Here is a 16,944-nt window from a genome sequence, read left to right as displayed (position 1 = left end):
ATACCTAGCTAGTGTATTTGATTTACCATCAGAATATGAAAAAGAGATTTGTTCTATTGTATTCTCATTTATATGGGGTCCCTGGTTTAACCCTGTTAAAAGGACTTTATATATTGGGAAAGAAGACCTCCGTCTAATCAATCCTGTGGTATATGCAGCTTCATTGAACCTGTAAAAATGTCCTTAAGAAGTTGAACTATAATAATGAGTTACTAACTAGAATATTAAAACAGAAATATGGGAAGAATGAAATCTACTAAGTTTTAAAAGAGCAAGAGCGTGCATAAATGCTGAAATGCAACTTTATCAGGAAAATATATTATTATGAAAAATAAAGATTGATGAAAGAAAATATGGTATAAAAATATGTGTAAGTATTATGTCTACCCTTGGAAAGATTTACAAGATGAGAAAAATCAAAGCTATAAAAGCAAGAGCAGAAAGAGTTAAGAACATGGTATAATTCAAGACTTTTTGTGGAGATTGACTATAAATAAATTACCAGTAAAGCCCAATATGCCTTATAAAAAACAAAAAGAAAGAACATGTAATTATTATAGAGAAAAACTGGTGATTTAAAATGCTTTGATATAAAGGGTGTGAATGATGTAAACATGGACATGAATGAATATGTTTTGTATGGAAATAGAAACAAGGAATGTGTGTGTGTGTGTGTGTGTGTGTGTGTGTGTGTGTGTGTGTGTGTGTGTGTGTGTGTGTGTGTGTGTGTGTGTGTGTGTGTGTGTGTGTGTGTGTCTGTGTGTGTGTGTCTGTGTATGTGTGTCATGGATAATAGTGTAATATAATATGGAGTATCTGGAATCAAAGAGTGAAAGAAATGTTTAATTGGAAATGGGACTTTGCAGCAATGCTGGAAAAATAAAATTTTGGCTCTAGAAAATGGAGTGGGGGGATCAAAAATTTAATGAGAATATTAAACTTGTGTACAAATGGAATACCGAAATGTGTATATTGAAAAATATAAGGTGCCTAATATTGTAAATAATGTAAATATTGTAAATTCTGTAAATATGCATAAAATAAAGGACTCTTACTCTTTTCGATAGGTTCCGTGGGATCTTTTACATCCCCCTGAGCTACCACCAACACAAGTAGAATGGGGTCTTGGTTTAATGCCTCATCCAAAGGACAACACACTCAGGAGTGCAGCACCTCACATATGCTGTACTGAAGTGTCAGCAATCAATCTACCTGGTGCAGCAATAGAGTCCACAGCATTATACACCATAGGCGAGTGCGCTACATGTACTACCACTAGCATTGCTTATCTGCTGACCTCATCAAATCAAAAAATATGAAGGTTTTAAAACATGAGGAGAAGAAGGCTAAGCTGACATCTTTGCTTAGTTTAGCAGAAACATTTCAGAGTAAACAGGAATGGAAATCAAACCAGTAGATAAAAATCGAACAGCAACTAAGTGCGCAAAAAAAAAAACAAAAGAAAGAATATAAGGAAAAGGATCAGAAGAGAAGAAAAAGAAAGTGAAAAATCTACAAATATACTGGCAAGCACAGAAATCTTCTGGAACAACCTCATGTTGACCTACAGTCCATGCAGGAATAGTTAAGGAGATGTGAAGTGAAACTAAAAGTTGAAAGGTTAACAATGGCGGCCCAAGACAGTGGACTAATTACATGATAGTTTATAAAATCTATTGAAAAGAGACTGATACTGGAAAGAGTCACACATCTTATTGCTGAGCGAGATGCACTCATGGCAGAGGGCCTATATGCAGGCACAATAAATATGACAAGACTGCTGTACTGGTGAATGGACAAAAACTGCAATATATGACTGAGAAGTAATGGAAGCATGAACAATGATGTATTTTAGAAAACAAAGTTTATATCACATAGAATCACCCATTCACCCATTACTAACAGTTCAAAAATAGGTGCAAGGGAACCAGATATATTAGTCCATGAAAAAAAAGACTAAAGTAATATTGATCACTGAAATTTTAACACCCAGTGATTACAGTCTCTTATGTACAGACAGAATGAGGACAATGTGGAAGAAAATGCCCAGAAAGTTCCAATAGTAGCAGAAACAACAGGTCTAATAAAAAGGATTTAATTGCATTTAAATATGCTAGAGACAAAAATTCAGAAAATTGTTTCAAAATTATGTACAAACATAAAAAAAATCACACAAAAAAATCAACAAACTGGTCAAAACCAGCTCATAATAGTATACATACTATAAAGTCAGATGACATAGCACATGATCAAAACAAACATAACTTAGTAAAATCTAAAACATTATTTCCATTACTTTAAAATTCTTAAATTTCTTTAGAACACATTTGTAATTAGTGGCTGCATTCAGACCTGAATAATATAAAATAAAATTTGCTACTTCATTTCTCTGTAGTCCAGTTTATCAACTCTACTACCATTAAAGTTTTCTGCTACATGATCAAGAACATAAAATGAACTTCTTAAAACCACTACAGGAAATGGAGTGTTTACCCAGGGCATTGGCAGAACATTTGTTCTTAACAGCCAAATGATGCTCATACAGAAACTTTTTAAATTGTCTGTTCAATTTCCTTAGATAAAAAACTTCATATGTGATGCACTGAGCAGTATCCACCACAAATCGAGTTACAAGTGAAATACCCTCAGGCCTGATAAGTTCTACTTGTTTAAGGGCAAAAAAAAATTGGGATTGTCTGCAGAACAGCACTTTTAGCTAACATCTAAGACTAAAACAATACTATTTTCATGAATTCTAATGATATCCTGACTTAAGAATGGGACCCATTTCCATCATGGTATTAGAAACCCAAAAGATTTGGAGAAATTAAACCCTGAAAGAGATCTGAAAAATTAATCTTTAATGTGTTCTGTTTGAAAATATGTTCTTTGATAACAGTCCAAATAAGAAAATCGTTTGGCAAAGGGGTCTATCTAATTCTGAAACTGATAGCTAACAAGTAGCTATAATCTGTAACCAAGAATAAGGCAATGCATTGCTAATGGGCTTCATTCTACAATCCTTGGTTTGATTCCTTGAATCACCACTTATGCTTTATGACTTTAAACGCTTAGAGATACTGGTTCTCGACTGCCCCTGAAAAGAGGTATTTCTGCCTGCGAGACATACCTTGTAAACATTTTCTCAATCATTTTATTTTGCCCGTTTCATCCAGGTCAGAGATTTGGGGAACTTGACCCTATCCTGGCAACCAGTAGGCATAAGACAGCCAGTCATGAATAGGATGCCAGTCCCTTGCAGAATAGGCAGGCATACCTTCACTACACTACACCTATGTGCAATTTGGAGAACTGTCATTTCACTTACCAGGATGTCTTTGAGATGTGGGAAGAGGATGAAACATTTGGCAAAAGCCTACATCACACAGGGAGGGCATGCAGACTCTGTGCAGAATACAGACAACAAACACTTTGGTAGTACTGCTAATCACTGCACCATTATGCTATTAGTCATTGGGAACAGTAATCGGAGCGCAATTCTAGTAGAAAATTACAAAAAAACCCCAGTTTTAATAAAAATTAAATAAAACAATTTTTCAGTCTGGCTTCCGTATTTTGACTTTCACACAATGTGTAAATGTCAGCAATACAAACAGCATAACTGCAGCAAGCTGAATTATCAACAGAGTCTTCACTGTGGTCTCTATGTACCATGGATTATTAGTTTTTATAGACATACTTACAGTTGATTTCTGCACTGGTGGATGAGTGTCTTAAGAGTGAGAATTTCATGTTGAAGTGGGTTTCACTGCAGTGTATTGTGCAATCTAATTTTGCACTTTTTGCTTTTTTCCCATTTTCTTCACTGTGGTGCAGCTGTGGAGTTGTTACATGTATTGGAAGGGCTTGCCCCCCACATCAAGATATTTTGGGACTTTTTGGCTCACTGCTTTTCGATATTTAATTTTCAATAAATGGTAAAGATTGTCAACGGCTCATAAGTAAACTGTTTTTGTAGGCTACAATCAATTTAGTCTGCTTTGTAAGTCTAAGGCAGAAAGGGTTTACAATCATTTTGAATGCCGTTATGCAAAGTTTGATTGTCAAAAGGCAGTTTTCAAAGTCTCATAATGGCAGTTTGAAATATGTTGAATCCACAACAGCAAATGCTAGTGTGCATTTGCTGTTGTGAGATCGACATATTGATTGGAGATCGCACTATAGTGGAGATCGGGAACTTTGCCCTTTTCCTCACTGTAGTGCGATCTCTGAGTTGTAATATATAAATAGCAGGGGGTGTGGGGGGTGCAGGTGGGCTTGCTCCCTGTAAAACGTGTGTTGAACATCACCAGATGTTGAGGTAAATTCGAAAAATGTCAAGAATTCGAATTGTTGACATTTTTCATGTTTCATAATTTTGATTGGTCGATGTTATTTTCAACATTTTTCAAGTAAGTGATTACTCGCAAAAATGTTGAAATTTCGATAGTAAACCGGCAGAAAAAATGCTAAATCGGTAATCGTTAAATTTTCATGCTCAAGTGATGAAATGTTTTTCACCAGGTAGTTGACTGATGTTTAGTAGGTCAAACCTAAAAGATTGCTAGTGTACTGTTATGGGAGCTAGATTGAGAGGGTTTAGATGAGTGTTGTATTTTCGTCACTTTATTCCTCTTCTTGAAGTTTGTGCACTCTCAGATTTGGAATATGCATAGTTTAGGGGAATAGGGTTTTTGTCCCCATGTCAAGGTTTTCTGCATTGGAGTGATGCTATTTTGACTAGTGACCTCCAAGGTTTTATGTGCTGAGTTAAAATAATTGTGTTAATTAAATGAGACACAATTGTTTATAATAGACCTGTCATGCTCAGAGGCATAAAACCTGCCCAAGAGATATATTTTATATTTGTTTGTTGATAAAACCACTAGACACAAGCCATTTCATTAGCTGTGCATTTCACTTGTGATTGCTGTTTGTGTGGTACTGCAGTGTATGTTACAGATTTTAACCTTGATAGCACTTTCTGATGGAGTTCTGTGATGATTATTATCAGCATGAGGTTCACTTCATTTTATGAAGCAACTTTTCTTTTCCCATTTTTGGAGCATAATCAAAATGCTCCTTATATTCTATTCCTTTAACCTTGATCAGATTTGCTTCTGCAGAGGATCTTCTTCTTCTTCTGTTGGCTTTTCCCAGTTAGGAGGACGCCACAGTGGATCACCTGTCCGATCATTCCTAAAATGTCAAATATACACATTAAGCTTTATTCCTTGACTGTTTTTTTTTTTCTCTTAACAATGACTCCTACCTCCAAAATATTAAACAGCCACAGTTTGGCTAGGATTCAGAAAAAGGCCCAGCTGTGAGTGGTAAGGCTGCTGCATAAAGGGCCTTTTAGCAGAATCACAGAAACCAAGTATTCAGAGATACATGAGCCACAATGAGGAAAGACTTCATTAGCAGCTAATTTACTTGTCTCTGAGTCCCTCAGCAATTACTGCAGGTACGAACAATGCATTTTCTGCTGCTCTTACAGTAACCACTGCTGGCACCAGATGTAACTTGTTAACACAGGCACCCTCTTCATTCTTTGCCCCCCACACACACACACACACACACACACACACACACACACACACACATACACATACCACTATTCATCTTACTTGTTCCCCACTTGGGCATCATCGAAAATCTAACACAGCATGGCATAAATTCCTTACTTGTTCTTGAGTTTACTGATGTTGCCTTTTGTTGTATTACAGTCCCTTGTAAATCACAAATGATTACATGTAATCAGTATTCTCAGATAGTAGTTTAATTCTTACTGTTCAGAAAATTAATCAGGATGGAAAACATGCTGCCCTATTAACTTAAGTGGATAAGAATAACATCTTGAGAGACGTCATGGCGCCATCTAGTTTTCACCCCTGCTTTGTCCAGAAATATTAACATGTTTTTCATACTTCATGCACCATTATAGTCTATCAGTATTATCAGGCATTACAGGTTCCTACTTTATTTTCATCATGTGCAGCTTCTTGTTGCAAAACATTTACTTCAGTTAATGTTTAGGAATTATAGGAAGTTTATTGCCTCTTTTTCTATGATTTAAACTGACAGCAGTTCCTCGTGTTACCTTCCCCCATATTATATCCACTGCTCATTAGTCTATAGGACTGTGAAAGTTATGGACATCCCCTCCCTTAAAAAACATGCACACACTCCTACCCTACCAATCCTCCACTGCATCTACCCTGGCAGACACCACATACACCCACACGCACCAACATTACCTCTTCTCTAGACTCCCCAGCACTTACCCCTAATGTGATGTCACCCACTGAAAGTAATCAGTGAATGTCAGCTTCTGGCTGCGTTAATTACCACAGCTGATGGTAATGATTTACTCACCTGAGCCATTCAATGAATTCCTCTGCCCAATCAATCAATCACTTATCACATGCATTTTCAAAGGAGACCACATAGCTAATTATCATATGCTTCTCCATTCTCCACTGAAATGTCTCATTATCATTTGTGGTAGGCTACAGAGACAGGCCACCAAGGTGCTGCACTTCTTTGAGGAAAAGCACTATGCTAGGGGTTTCTCTGAATCAGAAAAAGGGTTTACCACTAGTAGTAATATTTCTGAATACTAGGCTTTGTCTTGTGTTTTCCACTTAAAAGGGGCATACAATAATCATCATAATCATTAACCCCTTTTCATAGGATCATAGGAGGCTACTAGGCTAATGGATCTGAGGCCCTTACAAGCCTAGCCAAGAGTTTATCCCCAAAAAAACCACATTCAGCACCTGTTGGCCCTGTCAGTGAGGGACACAGATGGAACCCCTGGAACAAATTTGTGGTTTCTCATCCACTCATTAAGGTTGCATTTGATGAAGGTCAGTGACATACTCTGTTTGATGTGTGTGGGAAGTCTATTCCAGAGATAGAGCAGCCTCTGGGAGACAAACCTGTCACTCAAGCAGGTTTTGTAATATCATATATTAGATTTAGCCACAAAAACGAGCATCACTACACACAGCTCTCCAAACAACAAATTGCCAAGCCACCACCGCTTATTAAATACTTGTAATTCACATTAACACTTAACTGTTTCACCATGTTTTCATCTTAATAGCACAAACTTCATCAGATCCTCTGTAATAACTTCCTTTTTTCAGGATGCAATCCCTTTACTTATGAGATGAACCAAGTAAAAGGCTTTTCCTGACCACTGCTGGTACATGATGGTCAAATGTGAGATTGCTGTCAACCTGTGTACCCAGGTCTTTCACCACAGGTTGTATGCATAGCAGGTTGCCATTAATGTGGTAATCGGGGGGGGGCATGTTTTTGCTGAATGGTATGATACATTTTTTTGCGTTTAAAGTAAGACCATGACTTTGGCACTAGTCATTTGTTGATGTGAAACCCTCTTGTAGTTTAACATAATTTGGGGAGTCAATGACAGCACAAACTTACAATCGTCCATAAACATGGTCAGCCACAAGCCTTTTGTCTTTGCCTGGACCTCTGAGAAGTAGATGCCAAACAGCAGGAGTCCCAGGACAGATCCCTGGGAACACCATTAGTGACAGGTCTGCTGTTGGAGGTGGAGGCTCCTCTTTCAACCTTGTGGGCCCTATTAGTGAGCCAGTTGGCCACCCACCTGATGAGATACGGATTTATGCCATGCTGTGTTAGATTTTCGATGATGCACAAGTGGGAGATTGTGTCAAAGGCTTTGGCCAAGTCAAGGTAAGATGTATGTACTGACATTCCCTCATCCATGGCCTTGGTGATAGTCTCAAAAAAGTCAATGAGGGTCAACAGGCAAGATCTGTGCTTGACAAATCTGAACTGGGTGGGGTCAATTGCTTGGAGATTGCCTATGTCCTTGTTTGAGGTCCATAATAATACGCTCCATGGCTTTACAGATCAGACTTGTCAAGCTAATGGGGCAGTAGTTTCCATGGTCAGTAATGGCACCACCTATGTGCGAGGGGATGACAATGATAGTTCTTCACTCTGCTGGCGTGAAGCCTGTACTTAGGCAGTGGTTGAATAGGGTGCTCAATGCCAAAGCTAGTTCTTGCTAGAGATGGTGCAGAGAACATCCTGGGATACTATCGTCTCCCATGGAAGCTGTGTTCTATGCCTTGCATAGGGCTTTTAACACTTAATCTACAGAGATGTGAGGTGCAGGACAAGTATCAGGGATATTGAATGGGTCTTTGGGAGGACAGGGGAGTACAGTTTGTGCTGAACCTATCTGCTAGCAGGTTGGCTAAGTCAACAGGATCAATGTAAGTGGTACCATTAAGTACTAATTCGGAACAAACCTGGGCTTTGCCTTGGAGGTTCCTGATGTAACTGAAGAAGGCTTTGTGGTTTCCCTTTGTTTCAAAGCCTAGTTTCAATTCATAATTGGCTTTGGATGTTTTCACTAATGATCTAATTTGCTTGTTGAGGCTAAGGAGATAGTTTTTCCAATTGGAAATTTATGCCTTTTTACCCCTAGACAGCAATTCCTTTCTTTTGTTGTAAAGCCTGTTGATAGAGGATGTCCACCAGATAGGTTTGTGTTTCCTTGAGGAGCAGGTTTTAGTTCTGTTGGGTATGGCTGAGGCCATGCAGTTGTACAGGTGCTTCTATACTGCATTGGCATACTGTTCAGCATAGTTGTCTGCATCCTCCCTTAGGAGGTTGTAGTCAGCTTTCGAGAAGTTTTTTACCCTGGTTACAGCTGAGGAGGGGGATTGGGCAAAATAGAAACTTCGAATGAGATTGATCAATGGTCTGATCTCACCAAGGAAGAACTTACTGTGGGAGAGGTGGAGTGGTCACCTATGTTGGTTAGAACCAAGTCCAAAATGTTATCTCTCCTTGGGAATGAGACAAGCTGATTTAGAGGGTTAGAACTGATAAAATCAAGAAACCATTGGGTGAGTGCTTTAATGCAGGAATAGTTCAACCAGTGTATGGAGGAGTAGTTGAAGTCATCAAGGATCAGGGTGTTGGGGGTACCTTGATGGAGTCAAGTAGGTCCAGGTAGGAGAAGTGGGTGTCCTGAGTCATGAGGCGGGGCTATAGCTGCCTATAACTTGGATGGGTGTCTTCCCAACTGTCAGTTGCACCTGGAGTAGTTCTAGTGTGTCACTCTGGCAAACAGTCTGGAGGTGTGCTTGTACTTAACAACAATAGAGACTCCACCACCCTTAGTCTTCCCAACCTCATTTTGGGACCAGAATGTGTGGAATGTGGTATAGGCTGGTAAGGCAGGGGCACTCCCCACAGTCTTGAACCAAGTTTCCATGTCTGCACAGATGTCAATATCTTCCAGTGCAAGGTGAGCCTCCAGTGAGTGCATTTTCGGGTTAAGGCTCCTAGTGTTAAACAACATGACCTTAAATAAGATCTTTTATGTTGGAAGATTTGTCTTTGGGACACTGCCTAAAAAAGGCACAATTAAGGAGGCAAGAGCCTTGGCCAGGATCTGGAATCCCAGGGGTGACAGGTGGAGGCCATCTCTGGCAAAGCATTGAGGCCTGTCAACCATGTCATCCCAAGCAGACACATACTGGATCTCCTTGGAATGACACCAGAAACTAAGCTAATTGTTGAAGTCAATTACTTTTTATTGGTATTGTGGTATCATTCTTGGTGAAGGTAGGATGCTGTTTAGGGCTAGGTTCATACCTGCCTGGGACACACACTCTGAGTGCTCAATCATGTCTCTCTTCATATAGTCCAGGGAGGTACATCTCAAGTTATTCACACCAACATGGACAATGACAGAGTCATACTTCTACCTGTTGTGGAGAGACTTAAGTGCATGAGTGATGTGGCAGATTCTGGCACCTGGCAGACAACGGACCATGACCTTCTTCTTGTTGAGCCTGGTGAGAGAGACATCAGTGTATCTCATAACTGAGTCACCAATGACAAGTATGTTTGGTTTACTGTTATACCTTATGGGCTGTTTTGGTTTACTGTTATGCCTTATGGGCTATGTGGGTTTATTGTTATGCCTTATGGGCTATATTTGTGAGACATTGGTGTGTTGTCTGTGATGAGTTTGGTGTTGTGTGTTGAATGTTTGTGAATGTGTTTTTGGAGGTCTCTACTATTTAGGTAAGTTTTTATTAAGGACCTCTGCATAGGTGAGTGTGTGTTGTGCTTGGCTATGTGATGCGGGGGGGGGGGGGGTTGCGCTGGCAATCTCCTCTTTGTCAGGAGTACTGACTGTGGTGCAAGTGGAGCATGGATTCCAGGTTACTGAAGTAGATGCATTTATTGAAAGTAGAAGAATTGTGTGTTAGGAGAAGAGGGCTGTCAGTGAACATGAGGTAATTGCTACACTGTCTCAGTATACTCATGTTGATCAGGCAGTATACTTTTATCAGCTTTGTGTATCCAGATGGTTATCGAATCAATCACAGCCAGGCTACAAGGAGGCAGTTTTGATACTGTACCAAAAGTGTTTCACCTGTATCAAGATTATATCACCTCAGATAGGACTCAAACCCACAATCCCTGGCTTAGGAGGCCAATGCATTATCGATTAGGCCACTGGGGCCTGACTTTTCCCATTCTCCTACAAGGGGTCAGGCTGTCTCAACTGTCACCATCTTCCTTGATTCAATGCTACTCTCATACTTTGTTCGACATTCTTCACTGTCACAGGTCTTCTGTCACACAGTCTAGCCATCTGTTTGGTGGATGCATTCTGTTTTTCTTGCCTCCTTCTTGTAGGACCCAAATCATCTTTGCCAGATTTTCTTCTGCTTTCCTGCACATGTGCCCTAACCACTGTAATCTCTTCTTTTTGCCTTTCTCTGTAAGTGGAGCTACTTGAGATTCTGCTCTGATGTCCTCATTTCTTTAACTGTCCACAGTGTTCATGCTACCACTCATCTCAAGCACTTCATCTCCATCACTTGTAGCTTCCTCACCTGCTCTGAGTTTACTGCCCAGGTTTCTGTACAAAACGATAATACTGGTTGCACCACTGTTTTGTACACCTTACTTTTCATCATCTTTGATACATCTGTCACACACAACCCCTGTCACTCTCAGCCAGTTGGCTGCAGCACTGTTTCTAGATTTGACTACCTTTCTTCTCAAACACTCCTCTCAGATGCTTAAAGATGTTAACCTCCTCCACTATTTTCCATTCTGACTCCATTCTGTGCTTCTTCTGAGTTCTCCAGTTTGCTGCCATTACAACTGCCTTATCTGTACTTAATTTCATCCACTGTGCCCTTCCGTTTTGGATTCCATACCCTATAATCTGCTGAAGTTCTTCTTCAGGGCCTGCAAGTAATGCCACATCATCTGCATACAGCAGCTTTGTTGAATTGCCCACATCGACCTGTTTCCTAATGTAGTCCTTTACCTGTACGAACACAGTGGACTCAGAGCTGAACTCTGATGCACCCCACATCCCACTTGTTATCCGCTGTTTATACTTGTGTTATTGGGTCCTTGCACATAGCCTTTCTTGGACGTCCTACCATCTCAGGACTACCCAAATCAGCTTTCTTGGAACTTTGTTATATGCCTTTTCCTAGTCTTGGAATGCCCAATTGAACTCTTTCCTCATCTCTATCTTCTGTTGAACTAACTGTCTCATTGAAAACATCAGGTCAGTTGTGCTGCATCCTAATCTAAATCTGAACTGCTCATCTCCCATCTTACTATCTACTACTATGAGTATTCTTTTATCAATCAACCTCTCCAGAAGTTTCATAAAGTGTGACAGGAGTCTGATACCTCTATACCACTTATAGTTATGAATGTCTCCTTAATTCTTGTACACTGGCATTAGTGTGCTTATTCTCCTGTGATCTGAGATAAGCCTCTCTCTCCATACTGCTATGAATACCCTTTGGAGCCATTTCTTCCCCAAAGCACCCAACATCTTGATCATATCTGCTGTGACAACATCTGAGCCTGCTGCTTTCCCTGACTTAATTTTCCTAAGTGCTGTTCTTACTTATTTTAGGGTGGACTCCTCTTCTTCCTTTGTCATAGGCTGTGTCTGAGGAAGTACAGCTTCAATGGGATTTTCTTCATTCAGAAGCTGCTGAAAGTATTCCTTCCATCTGCCTTTGATATCTTAAGAACTAGTGAGCAGGTTATTGATGGCATCCCTTATGAAGGGTGCATGATGACTGTCTTCCTTTATATTTCTGACTACAACCTGATAGAGGTTCTTTGTGCCACCTACTGACTCACTTTCCCGATGCTGATTGAGTGCCTCTGATGCCTTTCTCTTTGCTATTGCAACTGCTCTCTCAGCGTCTTTTTTAGGCATCCAGCATTCCTTCTTTACTTGGTTTATGTTTTCTACCTCCCACTTTTTCCTGAACTCCTCCTTTCTTTTGATGACTTCCTGGATTTCCGTATTCCACCACCAGATTTTCTTCTATATCCTTATTTCTGTAGCAAGCTCAACCACATGTCTGTTCCATAGTCCTCACCCATGCTGTTTTGAGGCACTGACATTCTTCTTCTACGTCTCCACCTATTTCCTCTTCTTCCTATGGTGCTAGATCCCCAGTATTTCCTTGAAATCTTGTGCTTTCTATCCAGTCAACTTCCAGGTCTTCAGATTAGTCTCTGTTGACCTTAGAGCCTCCCCTGACCACTACTTACAACTGAGTGTGACAACAAATGCTTTATGGTGTGGACCGAATGTTTCACTGGGGGTGACTTGCAATCACTAATTTACTAGGAGGAAGTCTATCTTAGTTTCATACTGGTCATTCTTCTATGTGATCTTGTGGCTGGCTCTCTTGATGAACTATGTTGGCCACAATCAAGCCATTTGCTAGATAAAAGTCTAGAATGGCCTCTCCTTTTGTATTCCTGTTACTCCATCCATGTGGACACAGGCAGTCCTCGTATCCTTTTCCATCTGTCCTGATATGTGCATTTAGTTCCTCCATTATCAGCACCAATTCATGTTGCCCTGCTTTATTTTGTAGGTCCTGCAACAGTTGCCTGAATGTATAAAGTAGAACATCCGCAATTCGCACTTCTTTATCACAGACACCTCCTCTACTAAAAAAAAAAAAGAAGCAGAAAACACATGGCTTATGCAGGCAACTGCATCAATCTTCCTTTTTCCCATTCTGTATATGGGGTCAGGGTGTCATATCAACAGAGAGCATGGACTAGAGCCAATGTTTGCACTGTTCCATGACTAGTATGCTACTGTTATTGATGTTGCAGCTGATACCTGCTCCATTACTGTTTGCACTACCAAGATTGTGACAAATGTGAAGATGCAAAAATATGTTGAAATCTGACCTGAGAATACTTACACGTCCAAGTCAGGTGCTTTATCCAAGGGGGGAAATTAATTTTCTTAAAAGGTAAAAGCCACAGCACTCACTTAAATGGTAGTCCACCATTACCACTATCTTTTTTCTCCACAGTAGTCACATCTGGAATGTAAATGTTATAATGTTGTGTAAGTTCCTTTTCCTTGCTTCATTTCAGTTTTGTGGATTTTACAAGTACACTGAACAAATATGACACAGTGAAATCATGTTGTACAGTTTATTTTTTGTGTTATCATCCAATGTAAATGCAGCCTGACTGTCTTATAACCCATAAAATGTCTTACATATTACTGGGTTGTGAACGTCCTCGGTTGTACTTTTTCTGTAGTACTGATAAATTGTAGTCATTCTTATCATAAGAAAGTAATATGCTATATATAAGAGTAGTTTTGGAATGTAAAAAGAATATAATTTTCTTCAAAGTGTTGAAGCAGAAATCTGACCATAATAAATGGTTAATTTAGACAAAAAGTAAATTTGGTGGTAGAACTAAATGTTTTGCAGATGAACAAAAGACCATATTAAGGGGAACAAATCAAAGTAAAAGAAAGCATACCACAGATCTAATGCAAGCGAAGATATAGGCATAAATGATAAAGAATATGAATGTGGACTAAGAAAATTATTATGACTGAATTTTAAATATTTAAAGTCCTTTTGTATAAATCATGACCTTCCTTTTCTCACTGTGGTTTCAGACTATGAGAATATACCTGCGTGTAAACTAGATGAAATAAACCCAGAGGAGATACGCTATTTCCCTTTTTCAGATAGTTCTTCAGACAACAGCACACCTCTAAAACATGTTCCAGTAATTGTCATTCGTGTCTTGTCATCTTTTCTCACAAGGTATGGACATGCATCTAAATTTTGTTTTTGCAAAAGTATACATATTGAGCTGGTAATCACTTTATTTCCTTAACCATGATGTAACTATATCATTAGTGGAGTTTTTTCTATCATATGAAGTATAGAAAACTGCAGTGTAAATACCAAGGCGAGGACAAACTGGAGCAGTGCTAGGAGAATCAGGGACAGAGTGGCAAAATCTTGGAGAATGTCAACATCTAAAGGGAATGTTGTGAACTTTTTTCAAAGATATTGAGTACTAAAGTACATTTTAGTAGCAGTCATCTGCAAACTTCGTTAGCCAGAGGCCTTCTGTGTTAGCCTGTACTTCAGAGAGGGAGATACCAAACAGGAGCGGTCCCAGGACGGAACCCTTTGGTACTCCACTTGTCACTGCTTTGAGGTCAGATTTGGAGTCTGCAACTTTTACAGTGTGGGTTCTGTCAGTGAGCCAGTTGACAATCCATCTTGTGATGTAGGTATTTATACCTAGTTTAGTGAGTTTAGCTATAATTCCAGAATGGGGGATGGTGTTGAAAGCCTTAGCAAGGTCAAGGTAGGCTGTGTGAACCACCTTACCCTCATCTACGGCTTTGGTGACTGCCTTAAAGAAGTCGATCAGGTTCAGGAGACATGTTCTGCCTTTCACAAACCAGAACTGAGTGGGATCCAGAGTTTGGAGGTTACCAATGTCTTTGTTTATCAGTTCCATGATGATATGTTCTATGGCCTTGCAGACCAGGCTCGTCAGGCTAATAGGTCGATAGTTCCCGGGATCAGTGGTGGCTCCCCCTTTGTGGAGTGGGATAACTGTTGCTGTGCACCATTCAGTGGACACAAAGCCTGATGTGAGGCTATTAAATATGGTGCTTAAGGGTGGAGCCAGTTTGTTCTGAAGTTCATGTAAAACGCAGCCTGGGATGTTGTCCGGTCCCATGGATGCTGTGTTTTTGGCTTTAGAGAGTGCAGCTTTTACCTGTGTAGTTGTGATTACAGGGACTCTGCATTCTTCCTGTATAGATATGGGCCCTTTAGGGGGTTGGGGGGGTAAAGTTAGCACTGAACCTATCTGCTAGGATGTTGGCAATATTAGTTGGTTCTGTAATTTTCATGCCATTGTGCTGTAACTCAGAGCAGATCTGGGTGTTGCCATTGAGATTCTTGACATAGCTATAGAATGCTTTGTGGTTGTCCTTAGAATTAGTGGCGATTTTGTTTTCGTAGCTAGCTTTGGAGGATCTTATAAGGGATCTCAGCCTCTTACTGAGGCTGACCAGGGAGATCCTCCACTGATGGGATTTTACTCTCTTTTGCAACAGTTTCTTCCTTCTGTTGTACGTTTGTTTATGGCAGGGGACCACCAGATTGGCTTCCTTTTTTTGGAGGATAGCGTCTTGTTTCTATTTGGGATAGCACGATCCATGCACTCGTGTAAGTGCTTATAGAGTGCATTTGTGTAGGATTCAGCAGTTGTAACTGTATTGTCCATCTGCATGAGTGTCATGTTCACCACTTCTGCCTTAAGAAGCATGAAGTTGGCTTTGGAGAATTTTTTTACCGTGGTTTCCTTAATGGGGGGTGAGATGTGGATATCAAAGGTGATTAGCTTATGGTCGGATCGGACCAACGAGGAGTTGACTTCAGGTGTGGAACACCGGTCACTCATGTTGATAATGACTAGGTCTAGGATATTGTTGCCCCTGGTGGGGTATGGATAAGTTGATCCAGGGCATTGGAGTTTATGAATTCCAAAAAGCGTTGAGCTAAGGAATTGGTACATGAGTAGTTTTCCCAGTTAATGGTGGGGTAGTTGAAGTCACCCATTATTAGGGTGTTTAGTTGAACCCTAGCATTTTCCAACACATCAAGAAAACAGGAGTGGGAATCCTTGGGTAGGGTGGGGGATCTGTAGCAAGCTACAATTTGGATTGCACATTTGCCCAGAGTTAGTTGCACTTGGATAACCTTGGAAGCATTATGCTGAGCAACTAGCATGGAGGTGTGGATATCCTTAATGAATATGGACACACCTCCGACTTTGGTGTTTCAGTCCAGGTTACATGGCCAAAAAGTGTGGTATGAGTTATAGCCTGGTAGTGCAGGGGTGCTCTCTGGAGCCTTGAACCAGGTCTCAGTCACTACACAGATATCGATGTTCTCGATTTTAAGGAGTGCCTTGAGTGATTGCATTTTGAGATTTAGACTTCTAGCATTGAGTAGCATTACCCTCAGTTTTTGCTTGCCTGTTCCTGTTACGGTGGTGAATTTGTCATTTGAACCTTGCCTAAAAAAGGCACTGTAGAGGCAGCAAGAGCCTTAGCCAGTATCCGGAATCCCAGTGGCGACAGGTGCAGACCATCTGTGGCAAAGCATCATGGTCTGACGACCATGTCATCCCAAGCAGACAGATACTGGATCCCCTTAGAATGACACCAGAAGCTTAGCCAATTGTTGAAGTCAATCATTTTGTCCTTGTACTGCAGTATCATTCTGGGCGATGGCAGAATGCTACTCAGATCTAAGGTCATACCTGCCTGTAGCCACAAGATTGGAGAGCTCTTCCATGTCTCTTTTCATGTAGTCCACGGAAGTATGTCTCAGGTTATTCACACCAACATGGACAATGACAGAGTCATATTTGTACTTGTTGTGGAGTGACCTGAGTGCGTGGGTTATGTGGCGGATCCTGGCACCCGACAGGCAGCTGACAGTAACCTTCTCCTTGTTCAGCCTGGTGAGTGGGACATCAGTGTGCCTGACTATACAGTCA

The 16,944-nt window shown here is 40.4% G+C and overlaps 2 protein-coding genes across 6 annotated transcripts in view; one reads left to right on the top strand and one right to left on the bottom strand.

Moving 5' to 3' along the window:
* Nucleotides 1-16,944, bottom strand: part of LOC122817037 (transient receptor potential cation channel subfamily C member 4 associated protein) — a gene marked incomplete in the record, with an annotated part of 2,826,501 nt that overhangs the window by 1,861,801 nt on the left and 947,756 nt on the right.
* ENG (endoglin) overlaps nt 1-16,944 on the top strand; it is a 730,651-nt gene that overhangs the window by 397,675 nt on the left and 316,032 nt on the right. For all 5 annotated transcript variants that reach the window (XM_044090171.1, XM_044090170.1, XM_044090172.1 and 2 more), the window contains exon 6: nt 14,024-14,174. In XM_044090171.1, the coding sequence (XP_043946106.1) occupies nt 14,024-14,174 (151 nt within the window). The remainder of the gene's footprint in view (nt 1-14,023; nt 14,175-16,944) is intronic.

This window comes from Protopterus annectens, chromosome 12.part0 (genome assembly GCF_019279795.1).
Source record: "Protopterus annectens isolate FY-2018-M chromosome 12.part0, PAN1.0, whole genome shotgun sequence".
NCBI lineage: Eukaryota > Metazoa > Chordata > Ceratodontiformes > Protopteridae > Protopterus > Protopterus annectens.
The sequence above is the reverse complement of the archived record's forward strand: the minus strand, read 5'-3'. Positions and strand labels throughout refer to the sequence as shown.